The 21,409-nt window shown below is 40.5% G+C and overlaps 4 protein-coding genes across 5 annotated transcripts in view; 2 read left to right on the top strand and 2 right to left on the bottom strand.

The window, feature by feature from the left end:
• Window positions 1–54: 54 nt before the first annotated feature.
• Window positions 55–2,351, bottom strand: LOC109624205 (zona pellucida sperm-binding protein 4-like). The gene is made up of 8 exons (XM_020078734.2): window positions 1,952–2,351; window positions 1,646–1,830; window positions 1,455–1,552; window positions 1,123–1,280; window positions 849–1,041; window positions 569–755; window positions 392–467; window positions 55–249 (listed from the first exon to the last, which is right to left on the bottom strand). The coding sequence occupies exons 1-8, from the start codon at window positions 2,304–2,306 to the stop codon at window positions 161–163; spliced, it is 1,341 nt and encodes a 446-aa protein (XP_019934293.2). The 5' UTR covers window positions 2,307–2,351; the 3' UTR covers window positions 55–160.
• Window positions 2,352–4,854: 2,503 nt separating this feature from the next.
• Window positions 4,855–7,334, top strand: LOC109624186 (zona pellucida sperm-binding protein 3-like). Of its 2 annotated transcripts, XM_069529290.1 has the most exons (9): window positions 4,855–5,362; window positions 5,480–5,598; window positions 5,768–5,871; window positions 5,969–6,146; window positions 6,256–6,373; window positions 6,480–6,562; window positions 6,666–6,931; window positions 6,962–7,030; window positions 7,197–7,334. In XM_069529290.1, the coding sequence occupies exons 1-9, from the start codon at window positions 4,913–4,915 to the stop codon at window positions 7,277–7,279; spliced, it is 1,470 nt and encodes a 489-aa protein (XP_069385391.1). In that variant the 5' UTR covers window positions 4,855–4,912; the 3' UTR covers window positions 7,280–7,334. The 2 variants fall into 2 exon arrangements, with proteins under 2 accessions (XP_069385391.1, XP_019934264.2); XM_020078705.2 differs by having other exon boundaries at window positions 6,666–7,030.
• Window positions 7,335–8,753: 1,419 nt separating this feature from the next.
• mapk8ip2 (mitogen-activated protein kinase 8 interacting protein 2) overlaps window positions 8,754–21,409 on the top strand; it is a 28,946-nt gene continuing 16,290 nt past the window's right edge. Inside the window, exon 1 of the mRNA XM_020079069.2 lies at window positions 8,754–9,291. Coding sequence (XP_019934628.2) covers window positions 9,227–9,291 — 65 coding nt within the window. The 5' untranslated portion in view covers window positions 8,754–9,226. The remainder of the gene's footprint in view (window positions 9,292–21,409) is intronic.
• LOC109624424 (gastricsin) lies at window positions 15,530–21,404 on the bottom strand. The gene is made up of 9 exons (XM_020079070.2): window positions 18,824–21,404; window positions 18,601–18,742; window positions 18,343–18,460; window positions 17,622–17,740; window positions 17,053–17,252; window positions 16,847–16,963; window positions 16,586–16,733; window positions 16,306–16,404; window positions 15,530–16,100 (listed from the first exon to the last, which is right to left on the bottom strand). Exons 1-9 carry the CDS (start codon window positions 18,877–18,879, stop codon window positions 15,945–15,947), a joined length of 1,155 nt encoding a protein of 384 aa, XP_019934629.2. The 5' UTR covers window positions 18,880–21,404; the 3' UTR covers window positions 15,530–15,944.

Below are 21,409 nucleotides of genomic sequence, written 5' to 3'. Positions count from 1 at the left end.
GTTCCCTCATGTTACTGTGAGAACACAATTTTCTAGGCCATGAGATCGCAGTGATTGACGTTCAGCAACATGCAACTTTATTTGGAACTCTTTCACAAAGCACTTTCTACAAAGCATTGGGAACAGAGATTTCATGCCAGAAAGTTCTTTCTGGATGTTGTTACTGAGCAGGGTCAATGAATTGAATCTCCTGGCTTGTAACCACAGTGGCCTCCGTCCTGCTCATGTAGACAGCAGAAATGTCTCTCCCTGTGCACAAGGAAATAACAGTGGTCAGTTCTCATCAAACATAAGACACATGATGCCACAGGGTAAATGATGGGAAAGAGACTTCATAGAAACACAATACTAGTGGTGCATTTATAATCAAATATCAGACTGTACTACTTACTCTTTCTGAAACATCTAGGTTCACAATTATTTCCAAGAGAGGGTTGGCACACAGCTGCATCACAGTGTATATACACCTGTCGGAAAATAAGGATATTGTTAGTAAAATGTATATGAGGTTGTATTAAAAAGAAAGTAAAAACAAAGCCAAAGAAATCCTGAGAGTGGGATCCTATACCTTTTCCTTGAGAGGAGTAAAACTCCCTGGATCTGCAGCTCCTCCCTTGCCAGGATTGGAAGCACCACCAGCTACAAAAGTGAACATCTTGAAAATAAAACGCCTGTAGTGGGTTGGGCACGGAATGTCTGGTGTGGCACCCACTGGCACTAGGGAGGTCTGGTATCGATCATCGCGGTAGGGGCAACTATGTCAAGAGCAGAGAGGGTGGAAAATGGCTTAGGCATATGATTCAAAATGTATAATCAATACCTCTTCTACAAGACAAGCCAACACTTACCCATCAATAAGCAAGTCCCACTGAGGAAGACTGTGAGGATAGGGGTCAGTGGTTGTCCAGCACCTTCCAAGAGTCAAGACCAGGTTGGGATCAGACCTCTCTAGGATTCTGACCTCAACGTACACTGGATCCCGGAGCACCTTTGTGACAGGGTAGTCGCTATCCATGTAATAAGAGGAATAGGCCACCTCCTCTGATCAAACATAGAGATTGGTTGGTGGCACAGACATTGTTTAATGATGTTTACTGCACAAACTATTACATTCACACTAACCTTCCACACAGCCCTTGGTCAAACACTGTCCATTGCCCAGTCTGAGCTCCACACGCAGAGGTCCAGGAGCTGCAACTGGAGGTGGTGGAGGAACCAGGCCAACCTCAATGATCAGAGGCTCAATTGAGGTTCCAATATATCTACACTGGACTAGTAGCCTAAGAAAAGACATAAGGTGCGTGTCAGTGAGGTTTGGATAGTAAAATATAACCCTTTGACCCCACACACTTGTAGTATATCTTCTTGATACAACATAATTGCCAGATTATTGAAAGCCGGAATATAGTAACCTTTTATGTTGTGACCAGTAGTATGGAAAGAAAAACACCTACTCAAAGCTGCTGTCTCTGGTGATAATTCCTTTAGATGCAATAGCGACTTCATACGCGGAGGACATCCTGTTCTCATAGATGACAACACCAGGCTCCTCCTACAGTAAGTTGGCAGTATGACACTTTTGACAACTACCTGACAAAAATGGATCAAAATCAAACTGAAGAGTCAAAAGAGTTGCAGAGCTTACCATCATGGTGGTTCCGCAGGCTGTGACAGGGAACTGATAGATCGCAAAAGCTGAAGTGGTACCAACAGGACTGCAGTTTTGAGCATCTCCAAGGAAACTAATTGTCTCCAAGTCGAGGTTGGGAAGGGTGGCATCTCTGGCCACCACCACAATCATCTGGCCGTCTTTGGTGCACTGAAGAGTCACTAAAAAGAGCAAGGTAGAGAGCAGTCATGGTCATGCTCTACTCTTTGAATACTTTTAAGTTCACCAAAAGTGAAGAATTGTGTATCTATTAAGTTTTTTGAGGAATACAGAAATACTTACCACTTTTGCCATAATAGCAGGTGCGTCCATCAAAGCAGCAGTTTATAGCTTCACACTCTTGGCCAGAAATGCCGGGAGCCCCACATTGTATCTTGTACTGTTCACTCACATCACAGGAGTGAAATACGTCTGTCTGCTTAGGCTGCTGGGGCTGGTACTTTTGGTTTGGATTCTGTGGCTTTTGAGATTGTTGTGGTGGTGTATATCTGGGAGGCTGGGGCTGTTGAGGCTGTTGAGGCTTCTGAGGCTGCTGGGGCTTTTGGGGCTGCTGGGACTGCTGAGACTTGAAAACTTGAGCGTCAGTCAGACAGCCAAGCAGGGCCAATGCCAGGAGACAACCACCGATCAGCTTCATTGTTATGGCTTCACAGCAGACCGGTTCATGAAGAACACCAGATGCTGTGAAAAATGTGGGGCAAATTTGCTGCCTTTTATAAGATATTGCTAAGACAGACTTGTCGATATCTCACATCCTATTTGTTGCCTGCAACTGCAAATGAAATGCTCCGCTTACTGGGCGGTGTTTGGTGAAGCAATGACAAGATGTGAGATAATGTCAAACAACTCACAATCAGAATTTATGATAGAAAAAACATATCATGTATGCATGAGTACACACTATGCTTAAAACAGAGTATCTAGTATAGTATAGTATTCAGTAGATGTAATTGAGCCACATCTGATATACTGAAGGTTTGTTTTTGACTCAGCAAATCCTGAATTTAAAATATCTTCAGTTTTCTATATCTTTCAATTTCGAAATCTAAATGTAGATCACATTCATCATGAATTTCCGATTTCTTTTTTTTTTTTTACACTTTTGAATTTTATTCAAAATTAAATTAAATAAATCTTCAGCTGGAGTCATGCCTATACTGAAAAGTGAAAATGTATTGTTTAAAAATCTACAAAGACAATTTTTTTAACCAGTGCATTGTTGTACATCATAATTAAAGTGTGACATAAATATTGCTATTTCCTCAAATTGTATAATTTGTTAAAATTGCTTTTGATATTTATGTATGGGATATGTGTAATAAATACAGTTAATTTCAATAAAATACTGAGAAAAAAAAGAGTGTGGGACCTTTGCTCAGGGAAAAGCACACAGGACGCTTGATGTTTGCCAATTCAGGTTGGTCTGACATAGCTCTTGTCACTGTTTTCATGCCCTTGTAGAAATCAGAAGAACTCAGATGAGTTATAACTTTAATAAAAAAAAAAGTCTTGTTAAATTCTGTCTAATACAATATGTAGACAGTAATACGTTGGTTTTAGGTTTTTAGATAGGTTACATTTTAAATATAAGTGGTCACTTAACATAGAGATAGCTAAGATATTCAGTTTGTTAAATAATGCCAGCTAGTCAGTGAAGTCAGTTTGTAAAAGGCAAACAACCATAAGAAATCGCTTGTTGTTTTTGCTGACGATATACATTTCCTACTACCCTTCACAGAATTCTGGTCCTTCAGAAACGCTTTTCTAGAATTGCAACACGTTCTGAATCATATGCTGCATCAACTCCTTTATTCAAAGGACTTGGAATCCTTACTATTTAGGACATCAATATACTTAAAATCTGTGTTTTTATCTATGAGATATATAAAAGTAAAGGAAATATTCCTGAGCACTTTATGTGCTATTTTAAAGCAAATTGGTTGGTTCATTCTTATGCAACTAGGCAAGCTGCAGATCTTCACCCTCCTCAATTTCGAACAAGTCAAGCTCAGTTCCTTAATACGTTATAGGGGTGCTAAACTATGGAATAACTTTTCACATCTGGCATTGAAATGTTATACTATTAAACATTTTAAAAGATGTTAAAAGGCACATTTAATTGCTGGCTGGTTCTCTATAGTACTTTTGTCTTAGTTTGCTTACATGCTCATTCTTCAAGTTTTTATTATTTAATATTTTTTTCATTACTTTAATGTGCACTATTTTAAATGGGTTACTTGATGTTTTTTTATTTATTTATTTGTTTTGTTTTGTTTTGTTTGTTAGTTTTAATTTAATCCATTTCTTTGTATTTATATCTTTTATAAAGTGCTAAATAAATAAATAAAAACATCAAAGTAAAAATAATGGTAAAATAAAGTTGGTAAAAGATAAAAGTTTAAATGAAAGGCAAGGAAAGAGGAAGAGGACTTTTTTTGTAAAAACACATCCACAACAAGGCAAAGAGCTTTTCAATTTAAAGATTAAGAAGCAGATGTGTGTTAAAGGTCTTTATTTAGTCGCACATACTGATTTCAAACACCAGCTGTTTTCGAGCTCACAATATCATCATCCGATCAAAACTACTCAGTGCTTTGTAACAATAAAAAGTTTGTTCACAGTCTTTTTTACTTTTCTCCCTGCTCTGGTTAAAAGTGTGAGTTAAGGTTATCTTCTCTTTGTGACTTTGCTCGAGCCAAATAGACTTTCAACCTTTTGCAAAATGTACTTTGGCAGGTTGCAGAAGTCAACATGTCATGTTGAGGGCAAGTAGACTTAATTCATGGTCAACATAACTTGGAACATGGTTGTCAACTATTTATACCTATTTTCTCATCTGCTTTAAGGAAAATGTATGTAAACTTTCAATTAACCAGCATGATGCTGTTCAATCTGGTACATTAACCTCACATTGATTTATATTAAACATATTAAGTACAATTAATTGTAATTATTATAATTTTCTTTGCACAGTCCCATTTTATGTATCAACAGATTAAATAATCTGGACTCTGTTGAAAATGTCTCAACACAGCTTGGGGGGTTCCATAGGTTTTTGTCAACAGCTGCACTCATGTCATTGGCTAAGGTTTACACTCATTTGGTCTGATGAGGAGTGGCCAGTTTATGGGGCGGGAATGTATTGGGAGTAAACATGTTCACCGTGTTATAAAAGTATGTGCACATATCCACCTTCCTTACAGCACCCAGTGAACTGTGCAGAACACTCGTTGTTGTGAAGTCATGGTGATGAAGTGTACTGCGGTGTGCCTTGTGGCACTGTCCTTGCTTGGCGGCTTATGTGATGCTCAGTGGATGAAGCCAGTACAAAAACCAAATTACCAGAATCCATCTGTGAGACAGGAGCCCAGCAAACAGTCGCCTCAAGAGCCCCAACAGGTAAAGCAAACATTTGAGAAACCACTCACCTGGGAATACCCTGAAGATCCCAAGCCTGAGCTCCAGCCTGAGGTGCCTTTTGAGCTGAGATATCCAGTTCCTGCTGCAACTGTTGCTGTTGAGTGCAGAGAAAGGGATGCTCTGGTGGAAGTCAAGAAGGACCTGTTTGGGATTGGCCAGTTCATCAATTCTGCCGACCTTACTCTGGGAAGCTGTAATGCTGTAGGAGAGGACAATGGTGCCCAAGTGTTGATTTTTCAATCTGAACTTCATGGCTGTGGCAGCTCATTAGCAGTAAGCACAATAAAACAAATGCATTATGATGACTATTAACTATAACTATGGGAAAATAGGTTTGGTCATATTGCTGTTTGCTTATGCTATTATTTATCCCTCTTCTTCTTTTGCCAGATGACAGAAGATGCCCTTATCTACACCTTCACTCTGAACTATAATCCTCAAAGTCTGGGTGGTTCTCCTGTGGTGAGGACAAGCAAAGCTGCTGTAATTGTGGAGTGTCACTACCCAAGGTATGTAATCGATCAACAAGAAGTGTGGCAATAAACAAGCAAAACATAAACAAACTCTTAATATATATATATATAGCATTTAAACAAATAAATTCCAGTATGGAATACAACAAATATGAAGGAATGCTTAAGTTGCTTGTATACTAAGGAAACCTGTTTAATCATTTAGGAAGCACAATGTGAGCAGCCTTCCTCTTGACCCTCTGTGGATCCCATTCTCTGCAGTTAAGATGGCAGAGGAATTCTTATACTTCACACTGAAACTCATGACTGGTGAGTTACAGAAATATGTATCTGTGTATTTCATGGACCTGTAATTAAAAATGTGTCTTTGTCAGCATTAATAAAATGTATGTTTTTAAATGCACAGATGACTGGCAATTTGAAAGGCCAAGCTACCAGTATTTCCTGGGAGATATGGTTAATATTGAGGCCACCGTCAAGCAGTTCTTCCACGTGCCCCTCCGTGTTTTTGTGGACAGCTGTGTGGCTACTCTTTCTCCCGATGCATCCTCCAGCCCCAGATATGCCTTCGTTGAAAACAATGGGTGAGGTAGTTTCAAAAAGTTAACTTGAATCGTCCTGCTGAGTGATAAGTGATTATCACAAACACCCAGCATGTCCCTCTTTAAATATGAATGTTTTTCTTGCGTGCAGGTGTTTGGTCGATGCCAGGATCACAGGCTCCTCCTCAAAATTCATGGCTCGCTCTGCAGAGCACAAGCTAGGGTTCCAGCTGGAGGCCTTCAGGTTCCAGGGAGCTGATAGTGGACTAGTGAGTATCTCCAAACCTAACCTAATGTTCTAATATTTTCTATTAAGCATAAAAATCAGCAATATTGGGCTTAATAACATTCTAAATTCTCTGTTAATCAAACCAGCTCTACATTACTTGCCACTTGAAAGCAACATCAGCTGCCTACAGCATTGATAATGAACATAGAGCTTGTTCCTACATCAATGGGTGAGTCTGCGAGTGTGCACATATATGTGTATGTGTGTGAATTCAAAAGCATGACAGGAGAATTGTTTGGGACTTCTTATCTTACACCTCCTTTTCTACCCAGGTGGAGGGAGGCCAGCGGTGCTGATGGAGCCTGTGGCTCCTGTGAGTCTTCTGGATTTCCCAAGACTGGTTCTTCCCCTGGTGCAGGTGGCTCATATGGCACTTCATCTGGTGCAGGTGGCTCATATGGCACTTCATCTGGTGCAGGTGGCTCATATGGCACTTCATCTGGTGCAGGTGGCTCATATGGCGCCTCCTCTGGTGTAGGTGGCTCATATGGCGCCTCCTCTGGTGTAGGTGGCTCATATGGTGGAACATCTGGTGTAGGTGGCTCATATGGTGGAGCATCTGGTGTAGGTGGCTCATATGGTGGAGCATCTGCCCCTGGTAGGAAGATACGTAGTGTATCCCAAGATTCCAGTGAAGGTATGTTTTTCCTACATAATTAAATAATTATAAAATTGTTTGATATCATATAAGAAAAATTTAACAGCCAGCATTTTGTAAAATTTCTATCAAAGTATCTGCTTGTCTGGGTTGAGAGACAACAATAGTGATAGTGTAACACACATCTTCTGTTTTTCTTTCTCAGTTTTCAAATGGGAAGGTGATGTCACCATGGGTCCAATCCGCATCGAAGAGAGGGACTTTGCCTCAACGCATGCTCGTTTTTAACTCAATGCGCTGCCACAGCAATGGCCATTGAAATAAACATTCTGAATGGTTCATATATCTGTCTGTATATGTTATTTTCTTTCTTCTTCTTAATAGCTCTGCCTAAACAAGGAAAGTAACCCCATTTACTTCATCAAATGTAATCCAAATTTGACACATCGAACACGTAATAAAAGTATGAGAAAAATCATTACATTTAATGGAAATAAAAAGCAGTTGTGTTAAAAGTGTGTTAAAATCATCACAGAAAACATCCTTCCCCTTTTTTCCTTTGAACTATAAACAGTATGTGGAGTCCATAACAATGATATATAATAAAGCTACAGCATTTAGTATATTGTATGATTCTACATTTGTATTGTACAACTGCATATGCTACTCCATCAACACTATTCATTTTCTATTCATAGAGTCTAGAAATAAATTAAAATGTTAAAATGTATTTTATTTGTCAGTTTTATATTCTGGATATTCAGTGAATGAAGGTCTGACATTAAAGCGTCATACAAATCGTATTGCTGACTGAGTGGGTACTCACCTCCCTCCTGTGGTCGATAAGGGCAATTACAACTTTCAATTACAAGTTTCCCAATTTCAGCACCACGGGCAGTGAACAGCTCCACACTGCCAGGGAGGGGGGGCTTTTTGAAATCACTTACAAACAGTGATAATGTATAATATATAATATATAAGATTATATAGATAAATACTAATAATATATAATGATTAATAAGAAACACACAATCTGCTCAAAGCAGCAGAGCTCACATTCAACAAGAAATAACTTTAATGTGCACCTCACTGAATCATCTGCTGCGGACTTTGCTCGTTTTTTCTCTTTGCTTTTTTGTCTGCCCGCTCTGTTATCTATAGGTTCAACACCCATCAAGCAAATGGCAAACAATAGGTGACATTGAAACACGTGTCTTTTCCCAGAAACCCCTTGATCTATTGGTCTGTGTCAGGGGCGGATCTGGCGAGCAGGGGCGTGAGGGGCACTGGCCCCACCTGGAATCTTAAATACCCCTTTACCTGTCAGATTGTTTTCAAATCCCTCACATGATCGTTTATTTTATTTTCTAAGCTTTTCTTGGAGTGCACAATGAACAAGAAGCAGTTTTTAAAATACATCCAATGATGTGTGGCTTTGCTTAAAGCTATAGAGCAACCAGTGAACGAGGAATGACTTCAATGAGCACTTTACTCAATCAGGAATTGTGCACGGATGTTGGACATATTATTGGCCTGTAAGTGGGGGCCCCTTTGTGGCGCTGTCCCAATGTTTTGTGTGCAAACGTCCCTGTAAGTGTGATGTCATTGTAAACACTTACTGTTTTTCTACTCCACTATTTGGCAGCTCCAGCTCTGCCTCAGTGCAGACTGCTCATATGGTGACGGCACTGACGTTGTATGCTCCACACCACCCTCCTCCTCCTCTTCCTCCTGCTCCTCCTCCTCTGTCTCCGCACTGCTGGCCCCCAACCCGTTGTGTGTCACAGGCAGCAGCAGCAGCAGCATCAGCATCACAGCAGCAGCAGCAGCAGCAGCAGACATTTGGCGAGCTCTAACGCGGACTGCGGACGCACACTGCGCGCTCACGCTCCGTGTGGGCGCAACGGGGGGCAAACGCAGGATTGTATGTTATATTTCTGCGGTGCTGCGATCTGTCTCTGAAGAGTCTCGACGCCCGCTTCTCTCTCTCCATCCCGCCCGTGTGGATGGTGGACTGCTGCAGAGTTCATGGTGCTGCTGTGCGGGCGCGTCTGATCCAAGGCTCGCGGCCAGGAAGCGGAGAAGGGGGGGGAGGAGGTTATCCGTGGGACAGACAGAGAGAGGGAGAGAAACACCTCCGTCCACGGCCGCGTCCGTCCGCTGCCCCGTGACCGTGAATGGACTGAGCTTCCACTGTGATTTTCTGCATTAGCCCCGACTCGTTTGTGGAAGAAGATGGCGGACAGGGCTGAGATGTTTTCCCTTTCCACATTCCATTCCCTCTCTCCTCCTGGATGCAGGTAAGAGCGGACACGGGGGGATCGACCGTGGATGGATGAGAGGGATGAGAGGAGGAAGGGCCACTAAAGCGCAGTGTGTCCATCAGTGTTGTTTTGATGACTATGGTGAAGCGCACATCATAAAGCCTGGGCAGCAGCCTGATATTGTAATAACCTGACAGGCCTGCTCCTGCCTGATGCTGCAGCTCAACGCTGCCGCTTGTTTGGGTTTGGGGAACTGATGAGGACATGTATTTTGTCCACGAAGCATGAAGATTGGTGCTAGATATTAAAATATGTGGCGGATGATCGATCCTCAGCTGTGGCGACAGTCACCAGCTTTGCGCATTCTCTGTGCGAGGCCCACGCCCTGTCGAGTCCAACCCAGGCAAGGGCATGGTGCTGAACAATGATTTACGGAAGTCTCATTGAGATTGGTGCTGTTTCAAACGCCTCTGATGTGACCTCTGCGACGCACAAATCTGCTGGCGTTTTCTTCTCGCTAGGCACAACCGTGAGAGGTTTTTCCAGTCACCAGAGATCAATAACCCAGGTGGTTATATGTTAGAAGACATGAATGGCTCAGGTCTTACAGGTTTTGCGTTTTGGAGGATAGTTCGTGCTGGAAAGATGTGGAACAGTGCAACTCTTTGATGAGGTTTGGCTGAAATTGTGTGGAGGCAATACTGACATCTCTTTTTATGTACATATGTTGAGAAATAAGACTCATCTCATTGCTTTTCTCCTCAGTCTCATGCTACACTTCCTGCTGCAAGGCCTTCCTCTCTAGATCCCTGACAACAATTGTCTTGCTATTGTTTATTTTTGCATCTATATAAAATCACTTTAATCTAGTGATAGGATGCAGAGAAACAAATGGACAGAGGAGGCTCTCTGCTCTAATGTAATTCATTGTCCGTGTCTCTGTCTCCACATGTCCCATGTCCTACAGAGTGCAATCACATTAGGAAGCAGCTCCCAGTGGAATTTTTGATCCACAACATGCACTCATGCATGGATTTAGTTACAGACTGTAGCTTCATCTCATGAGCAGATCATATCAGATCAATACTGTAAAGCTCAGTTGTTGTTTGACCTTAGTTCATAGCACTGAGCAAAGCTTTGTCCATTACATCAACATTTTGAATCTACAGCATTTAAAAAAAACAGCCTGAGCCAGTTATCTTAGTTGTATCAGCGGATTAATGGGCACAGGACATTCCATACGCACATGCACCTTTGACCTGCTTATGTATTGTGTATATTACAACAGATGCACTGAAGACCTTTCAGTTAACTTCTCTGTTCAAAATAAAAGTGTTACAGACCACTGATGAAACATCTCTACAGTGTTTCAATCTATTGTGTGAATAAGATGGAGAATGATCAGGAGGTTGTGTTTTCGTCTGCATTTGTTTGCTTGTTTGTTTGGTTTTATTTCAGCAGGATTTTGCAGAAGCTACTCAATCGAATTCTATTGAATCTTGCGGAGGGGTGGGGCATGATCCGAGGAAGATCCCATGTAAGTTTGGTGTGGAGACGGATCGGGGGGGGGGAGCATTTTTCAACATTTTCGTTTTTTGATTTCTCAGAGAATAATTCATGAATCTTGACAGAAACACGAACCAGGCATGTTGAGAGGTATCGATCTAAAAAAATCTGTATCTAGTGACTTTAAATTTAGTTTCATAAGGAGACTGTTGGGACCTGGCGGGGGTATGGCCTCCACTGGCTGCCATTCAAGGTTTTAGTGAGTTTTATGTACATAAGAAAGTACACAAGCAGTTTGTGTTTATTTTTAGTCAAATTGTCAGATTTAAAGTGAACTTTTAATAAATCATATTGAAATACTAATATCTGGAACATGGAAATAAAAAGTGCATTTGTAGATTTAGTTTTTCACTTCCATGTTTATGTATATCCATGCTTTCCTCATGAGTATATGTTTATGTTTCTCATCTCTTTGTGTGACTGGTTCATGGATGAATCCACCTGCATTGTGATGATGTGGTACAGTAATCTGTTTTACATAACCTTAGTTTCCATGGACAGCATAATCCGTAAGAGAGCCTGGTTTCTCCCAGAGCACCAGAAATTTATGATGGACTGTAATTTCTCCTGCACAAAGGACGCTTAGACAGATACATGCTGTATGCCTCGGGAAAGAGAAAACATGATTCACTAATCATTTAACATAACATTTGTCCTCCGTCGCCAAAAGAAAATGTGAACGTAATCCTTCTTCCAGCTTAAACGTGACATGGGTTCATATAAACAGGATGAACATAATCAATGCAAACAATGATGCTCAATTTTACTTAATTTTGCAAAAATAAAAACCTCCACATTTTCTATAGGTAGGAATAAAAGCAAGCACTCACTTAGCTAAATAAAATAAAAATCACCTCTATGTTATAGGCTCCATTTTGGATCCAGTTTTAAAAAGGTCTGAGTTCAACAAATCACTTTATGACAGTTTCCATCTTTATTTCTAAATGTATAAAACATTGACATGGAATTAGAATAATTGCATATATACAGCATGTCATTTGCATTCACAGATCTGTGAATCTATTTCTGAATCTTGTCATTTACAACTGAGGAAAGCAAATTCTACTAGAGTTACAATTATCAGTCAATGAATCAATTAGTTAACGACACAAAATCAAATTTAAATAATAGAAGAATTAAGTCATTTCTTAAGTAAAGCAGCAAAATGTGCTGGTTCCAGCTCCTCAGTATTTCCTGGGTTTTTACTTTGACAGATTTATCAGCCTCCACCTCCTCTACCCCTCTCATTTTGAATCTCATATGGTGAGCAGTCGATGTTCCACTTTTGCCTTCTGACTCTTTGAAGGCTGCTGGAGGAGGCAGAGGGAGGGAGGTGGCTGATGATGGGTATGGTTACCATGGGGTAAGAGGCTTAAATCAAATACAGATTCATTTTAGCTTAAGCGTCCCATCTCCCCCCCCCCCCCCATCCTGTCTCCCTCATGGTGGCTTTATATTTCCTCTTGCCATGTTTTCATCTGTCAAATCATCACAGCTGCTACATCTTTGTTTCTTCCATTTACCAATAATTAAATAAGTTATATTTATGCTGTCCTACAGATTTTCTTTACATCAACATGTGAACGTTTCCCATCAATCTGCAGCATTCACTTCACATCTGATGACTTCATTAATACAAATCTGTCCAAGTCATCCTCAAAGAGCAAACCGATGCATCATCTCAGTTTAAAAATGGCCTGATCTTCCAGTTTTGGAAAGACAAAGACAACAGAGAGAGCTTCATTAGGTTAAAATGTATGACTCATACGTGTGTGTGCCTGCTGGTGTTACTGGAGACTGATGGTGGGTGAGAACCCTGGGAAATTGATTTTGTTAATGACTCAGTGACAACCACATCAACTGTCACTGACGATGATGTCACTGGGAAGCAGGTGCTCATGGTTAAAAGGCTGCTTCACATTGGAACAATAAATAAAGTAAAAGGCAGCTTTATCGTGGCATCGTTGATTCTCATGAATCTGAATCTTTCTGTGTCATTGACGGGATTCAACCAGTGAACATTTTCAACATAGTTTCAATTGGTCTATAAAATATCAGAAAATAGAAAAAAATGCATGTAATTGACCAAGTTGACATTTTCAAATATCTCATTTCCAAAACCAAAGAGAATTAGTTTACTATCATCTACATCACATTTCAGAATAATACAATACATTTGAAGTGAATTGATTAATTGTTGCATCTCTAAAATGAATTATTGTGTAGATGCTCTTTAACTCAACCCTGTTAGAAGTAAAAGAAAGCGTAACTCAATGAGACAGTTGAACTTGTGACCTTTTGAAATTGTCTGAACGAATGTGAAAAGGAGAGATTGTTGAATCTGACAGAGGAGGGGAGAGAAATCCAAAGAAAGAGTGAGACCTGAGGAGACGAGGAGATGTAGAACTAAACTAAACTAAACTATCACTGGTGGCAGTTGGGTGTGTCATTGCAGCAACATAGGCAACGTCAGTAAATGGTAATTTTGTGCTGACTGCTTTTCTTGTGGTAGGGTTCTCTCTCAGCATGTGACCACTAGAATAGATGGAGACTGACCCTTTTCCTGCATGTTCTTTAGATACAGGTACATATGAAGGGTTTAGTATGAAAAAGAAATAGCAATTAACTCAGATAACAAAACAGAACAGGGCTATATTAGATGTATTATCAGTTGTCATTGAAAACTGTCCACTTAGTCAGCAAGTCTAATATTTAAAGGAGAGTGTTCCATATTTTGCATCTTAATGGCTAAAGGTTTTGTGGCGACTTTGGGAATAGTTTAAAGTGCCACTTTGGAGGAACTGTGTTGTGGCTGATCACAGAAAAATATAGTGATATAAGATGACTTGGGTTACACCATACTCTATGTTAACTGTGTGTGCTGTCAATTCAGACATGGAATTTTTTTTCAGAAATATTCGACTCAAATTATCTTAAAACTGTAGAAGAGAATTTGGTGTTTCTCTCCTCAGATTCAAAGCCTCAGCTTCAAATCCTAATTATTAAGACAGGCAGGGATGGATGCTGGATGCTGGATGCAGGGTGTCACAGTGTTGGATAAGAAGCAAGCAGAAAGCAATACGCTGTGACAGGCACTGCATGCTCACTTGCATGTTGTCTAAACATCAAACAGGGACGTGGACATAATGCAAACACAACAATAGTGGCTGAATCTCACTATATATTTATATGATATTGATTGTGAAAATAATACAATGCAGATTATTTCAGAAAAGGGCCAAGCACATCTACTGTGAGATAAAATAGGAAAGTAGGAGGTAGGAGGAAACAGAAGTTTGTTGTTGAGATGCAGAAAACCTCATATGCATGGAGTATTTCTGTGTGTGTGTGTGTGTGTGTGTGTGTGTGTGTGTAGCCAGAGGAGAACCAACACTGATAAGCACACAAACAAAATGGAGTCGAGAATATTCACCAGAAAATGACCAAAGAAAAAGAAATGAACAGAGGACAGATAAAAGAGCAAAATCTGTCCAAGTGTGTACAACTGTTATGAAGCCATGCTTCTATGTTTTAATTGTACTCATTCAGATTTTGCGGTAACCAACTCCACCCAAACACTGTGGCACTGAATGAATTTCTTTGATAGTTCAACAGTACCATCTCTTTCCAGAAACACTGTCACTGCCTGCAGTGTCTGCAGTGTCACTGTGGATCAGTTCTGATTGACACTATTGTACTTTGTACCCATGAAATAATCTTGGATAGACATTGTGAGCATGTTCTGTGGGATTATCTGAAGTGACAGGGACACTGACTCTGGATGACTTCATGTGCTTCTCTATGAGGAAGCAAATTATTACCACATCCATTTAAAGACAATATGTTTACAAATGAAACCATCACAAACGAGATGAGAAGCCTGACATCAGCTCCTCTTCGTATAAACTCTAACTTCTCACCTAAAAAATCCAATGTGAGAAATTGTGTATGGTGACAAGCTGCTGTGGATTACAGTTGTGTGGATGTGGTGTGTTTCCATTGTGAACCACACACACACACACACACACTCAAACATACAAGCACAGATTCCCTGAAGGTTTGGATAGGTGAGAAGCTCATTAGTGATCTTCTTGCTCTAGGTTTAAGACAGGCTTTTCTCTGTGTGTGCGTGCATGCATGCGTCCGTGTGTTCTTCCATGGTGGTGAGGGTTTCAAGGCTCTAATCACACCCACAGACAACACTCCAGTTTGGGGGGTTGTTGTCATTTTGCACTTAATGATATATTGTTTCACAGTGTCTGGCACCAGTTGTCACACTGCAGTGATGCCAAAGGCAACTAAAGTTAAGCAATATATAACCACTTTAAAGAGTCAGATTTAGTGGCATCTAGAGGTGAGGATGCACATTACAACCACAAGAATACCACTCACCCCCCCTTCCCTGTGATTATACTTAAAAAAAAAAAAGATAATCTTGTTCAATTTCTGCCAGAGGATCCTTCTAAACACTGGCCCTTGATATCGATTAGCTTTTTCTGGACTCGTCTTTAATAACATTTGATTTTGTAGTTTTGCATCTACCTGAGCATCGAATGACCGTGACTTCCTTGACGTAACGCGAGACAATACAACTGATACATTTTTTGCATTTTTCAGATGAATATGTCTCGTATGTGTCTGGATTGTGTGATATATTTAAAATCACCATTTGTCATAGGAAGTAATTGGACACACACACACACGGGCCCAAGGTTAATTAAATAGGGAGACAACCCCTTTAATTTTCCTCAGCCCAGGGTCTGTGCTGTTACGATAAACAGAACTCATTGAGAAAGATGACAAATTAAAGCTCTTGAATCAAAGATTTTCACCTTTATTCTGCGTGATGATTATGTCATTTCATTTTCCCATCAAACTCCTTTCTTTTTTGAACATACAGTTCTAACCAGGGTATGTTTGTCTAGACCTTTCTACACCAATCTGAAGATTTAAAAGACTTGCACTGCTACATGTTAACTGAAATTAAACCCATATTGTCCAAATGTACTGAATGATGTTGTTTGACATGTACCAAAGCCTGAGGCTCATAGCAGTTTTTAAGTGGACACAATCTGAGTCATTGTTATGTTATCAGGTTCATGGTCAGGTTACACCGATGAGACTTAGGCAGCTGAAGCAAAGCCGACACGGTTGTTGGTGCGGTCATAGACAGAGTAGTACTCTCTGAGGAACACGTCTCCAAAGATCCACAAGGGCTCGCCATCACGAGAGGGCAGGTAGGTGGGGGTGATGCCCACTGAACAGGACTGGTATCCATTCTGGTTTAATGGGAGGCGGAGAAAAGAAATGTGCACGTTAATGCATGTATACCCACAAGCAATAAAACATGGCACGCACATAAAGGGTGTATAAACCCACACAGATACATGCTTGCATGAAAAACCTTTGTTGTTTTTTTAGCACTTGGATATACCATGACCTGGACGACTGAGAGTCTTCACAGACATAAATATAGTAAGTTACCTGGGTGATGTAAGCAGAAGGAGGCAGCTGGAGGGCAACACCGCTGATAACAAAGCTCAGAGTCGGCAAGTTGTTGATCTGGCTGCAGTCCACCATGTACTAGAGAATAGGACAACGAAGAGACAGTGTGTGAGAGGTTCCCTGTGCAGATGTGTGCTAAGACTTGTGAATGGTGCTGCATATAAACAGGGGAATAATAACAGAGGCTTATTCTATGATTGTTTTTGCTTTGTGGGTGAGTGACTGTCTATTTGCCTGTCTGTTCGTCCGTTTGTCTTACCATGCCATACTGGCTTTGTTGGGCTCCGATTGCCTGCATGATGTAAGGCAGGAGCTGGCTTGGAGCTGTCAGCGTGGAGGTTCCAGTGTCAACAATGGACTGGCAGCCCCGAGAGCACCAGCCTGTCTCTTGACCGTTGATCTCAAACCTGTGGGACAAAGCATGTGCCCAAAGTAGTTTTTTCTTGCACAAACATCAGCGCACAAACTACTCAATAAAAACAGAACTCATGTTCATAAAGTGTTCATAAAAAGCACAGACCCTTGAACACCGATCTGCCAGTAGGACTCAGAGGTGACTGGGGTCCAGTAGATCTCGCCCTTGTACAGGCTGTTGTCCACTCCTCCGAAAGAGAGCACACTGCCCTGCTGTCCTCCCCTAAACCACACAACCAAAAATCAGCTGCTAGCTCCTTTTGTGGAGAGAATGTGTATGATACAATAAAAGTCTTATTTGATCAGTTTTACCGAGACAGGTAAAAAGCGAATATGTTGGCACCCAGCAGGTTTTGAGAAATCATGTTGTCCATGACGGGGGTCTCTCCTCCGGCGGAGATGTAGGGGTAGGACAGACCAAGGATGCCGTCAAACTTCGCCACCACGAAGTTCTGGCCAGGCTCGTTTGTGCTAAGACCAATCTCCTGGTTGTTGATCACAATATCGCCAACCTATTGGTTCAAAACCAGCAAATAAGATCCAGTATAAGATGCAAATTTAAGATATTAAGATATATTAAGATATTATTAGGACTGCACTGAGTTTCCTATGTGTAAAAAAAAATATATTTACTTTAAAACATAAGTCCAATACTAAGTAGACATAAAACTGCTGAACTGATCTTTTTGTATAAACACTTTCCAGCATGATGCAAGTCTGAACAACTTAATTCAGGGATGTTTTTGCTGTGAGGCAACACATGTACGCCTGCTCCCTGGTGATAGTCTGTCTCAGTATGACTCAGTCAGTGTAGTCTGCTAAAAGTGAGTGAAAAATATGGTAACCGTTGTTGAACTGATGTCCTCGATGTTTTGACTTACCTGGACAGTGTCATATCCAAATGTTCCATACAGGCTTCCAGCTCCATAGGGCAGGTAGAAGGACTGACCCTTGGCAGAGTAGGTGGACGACTGCCTGGGGTCAAACTTCTTGTGTGCGTCTGTAAAATAGATCTGGATGAATTCTGCAGCCATTTCTATCAAGATGTCCTTACGTCTGTAGAAGAGCCTATTCACATTTGTTTGATTTTAGAAATCATGAGCTGCATTTTAATTAAAGCAGGCATTTATTCTTTTTGAAGCCTGAAAACCTGCCTGTATTTATACTAAATATCAAAACCTCAGTATGTATGCTGGACCTATATCAGCTTTAAAGGTTCAGTGTGTAGGATTTAGTGACATCTAGTGGTTAAGTTGCATCTGAAAGCTAAATACCCCTCACCCTCCCCTTCCAAACATGAAGGAGAACCTAATGGTAGCCTTCAGTTGTCATAAAAGTCAAAAGGTGTCCAGTCTGGGCTACTGTAGAAACCATGGCAGAGTCAATAGAGAGGACCAGCTCCCAATGTAAAAAAAACAACAATTTGTACAATTTAGATAATAGTGAAAACATCACTAGGATTATTTCATATTCAATTTCTGCCAATAGATCCCTTCACCTAAATTTTACACACTGGACCTTTAAATCCTGGAGATGCACATATGCTCTGAGGAACGTGACAGATGAGGATTTACAGTGTGAATCCTGTTGGTTTGTACTCACTGCAGGCCTGAGTGTTGCAGTAGATGGAGTCAACCCACAGGTTGGCAGAGCCGGTGTCAAACAGCACCTGGAAGGACTGAGGGGGAGTTCCAATGCTGATTGCTCCATAGTAGGTGGTCTGGACAACACATTGTTTGGAGTTAAAGATAGAGGGCAGCACAATAGAAGAAAGTACAAAACCATTGATTAGTTTCAGAAGACCCCCAAAATGTGGGGGTGTAAATTATGCAAAAGTGGTGTTAACCCAGGCGTTCCTACATCAGCGTAGTTGTTGATGTACATGTAGGCAGAGCCAGCAAACTCATTGGGCTGGTACTTGAGAGCCGGGTCCTGGTATGGCAGCTCGATGCCTTTCTCTCTCAGAGCCTCGCGCATCGACTTGTGCTTCTGCAGAGGGATCCTGAGGAAGAAGGAAGCAAAACCTTAAGGTTTTCTCAAGCGAGAATTATGATGTTAGAATTAATGAATATAGATTCCTTACTTGACGATTCCCTCTGCAAGCACAGCGCAGACGAGGACCGCAACGAGACACTTCATGATCCCTCCTGTGCACACAGCTCTCCTGGGTGGATACGACTCAGCGAGGATCTGAACAGACTTTATATACACCTGTGTGGTCCCATATCAGCCAGGCTCTTATCCAAATGTAGTCGTATCAGTTAAGACAGGGTGACCCTCAGAGGTCTTTTCTACAGTTTATTTGTACATGTAACACTCTATGCTGCACAAACGTAGACACAAAACATTCTAATTAGATATATTATATAACAACCACACGTTATTCAGTCACAGTAAAAAGTTCATCTGGTTCATAACCCAAAAATCTCATATCTAAAATACAGAAAGTGCTTCTGTCTTTTTTTTAATGCTGACTATTGAGCTATGGTTTAAAATCAATATCATGATTTCTTGTAAACCATTTTGAATATCGCAGTACATTGAAATACAATGACAATATAGGCTTTCTGGTTCAAACGTGTTCTAAATCCTTGAGATGCCACTTTAGAACCCTTCTATCTGATTATTTAAATATATATCAAAAGCAAGGTCAGGCTTAAAAGTTTGTAGGTGACAACATTTTTTCACAAATGGAAAATCAATGTGTTATATCATAGCGTCTGTATCAGTGGAACCACACAGTTTTATCAAAACCTTTTTGTGCTCCGCAGCTTATCACGACTTTTAATTTGTTTACATTTGATAGCATTTTTTTCCCCTCTGATATAATTAAGATCAGATTTTTTTCATACATCATACAATGAACATTATTATATTTGATTTATCAGATGAATTAATACATTTCTTGTGTTTTTAATGAACTGTAGTTATCAAAGTTATTAAAATCACACTGCAGCAGACGTCGTAGTCAAGAAATTAATTTTCAAGAACATAGATTATATCAAAGTTATGTATCATTGTCACTGATACTGTTTTTCTTTGGTTAAGTAAAAAATGAGTGAAAATACAGGTAACAACAAAAAAAATTCAAATTTTAATGACTTTTTTTGCTCACTCATTTTTTTCTGTGGATGTGCAATATTTAAAGTTTTTCAACATAAAACAAGTGTAAAGTGTAAAAATTGCAACAGAAACAACCCATACATGGACAATATTAAACATTTATAATTGGAAAATCACTGCCAGAAATATTAAAATCCTGAGCTTGTACAAACCACTGTTTTAAGCTACACAGGGTCATGAGAGAATCAAGCTGTTATACTACAGTTGTGGCCATGCAAGCTCACCGCAGACCTGAATCATAGAGCTTAAAGTCTGACACATGTTTGGTTTGATTAAGGAAGTTGCCCTGGAAAACATTACGCATTGTTACTCAGTGTTTTACAGTGTTCAGTCTCACTCAGTATTCAGTGTTACCCATTGTTTCACATGCATGTTGCCCAGTGTAATGTTGTTTCATTTGCTCTGCCAGCACCACTTCCAGTTGGCAATGTGTCAGAGGTAATGTTTTTTTGTTGTTGCTGAGACCCAGACCACGTACAATTTGAAATGTATCAGGTTGTGTTCAGCACTGGCATAACCTTAAAGGCTTCCTGTGAGAAACAAAGTCAAACAGATATTACAGGATTTATACACCCCAGTGTCCTGGATGAAAGTGTTTGACCCATTCATCCACCACAACCTGTTTACAAGCCGCATTCAGATTCTGCAGATTCTGCTGCTTTTCATCCTGAAGAGCCTGAAAGCTTTTCTGACAAAAAAAGCTTCTGACATAAAACCTGGAAAGCAAACTTCTCCTGTGTGGCTAATATCAGCTGCTGTAGGTTCAGGGTGAGCTGTGTGTTGAGAACGATCTGTCTTTTTTACACTTTAAACCACATTTTTACCCTTTCATATGTGCTCCATTACTTTCTCTCTGGAGCACGTTGTTGTACTTTAAAGCAGACCAGCAGCATGGGGACACACAGATGACTCACTTCAGCATATCCTCATTTGTTTTCCGGTACCACTGACATTGTGTAGATAGATGACCCCCCTATATATATATATATACGTGTGTGTGTGTGTGTGCATGTGTGTGTGTGTGTGCTTGCATCTACACGTAATATGTCGAGTGTCCTTTTCATAGCAGGAAAACTGCAATGCAGCATTTACCTCAAGACATTGTGAGTCGGCTGCTGTAGAAGCGAGAGGCTGCTGGGACTAATGGGCCAGAGAAGAGATAGAGCCTCATCAACAAACTTGCAATAGAACGGCTCATTACAGAGACATGTAACTTCCTGCTGTAATGTGATGAAGCTGTAAATGGCAGCTGGCAAACTTTATGTAAAAGGCAACAACCAATAACTCACCTACAACTTTGTGCATTACACCCACAGCTCACAATAAAATCAACTTAATTTGAAGTATTAGCATTTTATTTCACTCTGATGTGTTTGTTTTTTTATTTTCTTCAGAACTGACACGTGTCAAACCTGGCTCTGTGTGTGGGTATAAATCAATGAGAAATTTCCCCCTGGAGCTTTCACTGGTGAAACAGACATATTGTGGATATCAGCGTTCTGTTTTTACGTCATGTAGTGAGCGTACTGTGTCTCTCATATGTTTC

The sequence above is a fragment of the Paralichthys olivaceus genome, chromosome 7 (genome assembly GCF_024713975.1).
Source record: "Paralichthys olivaceus isolate ysfri-2021 chromosome 7, ASM2471397v2, whole genome shotgun sequence".
Lineage (NCBI taxonomy): Eukaryota > Metazoa > Chordata > Actinopteri > Pleuronectiformes > Paralichthyidae > Paralichthys > Paralichthys olivaceus.
This window is presented reverse-complemented; position numbering and strand designations above follow the sequence as displayed.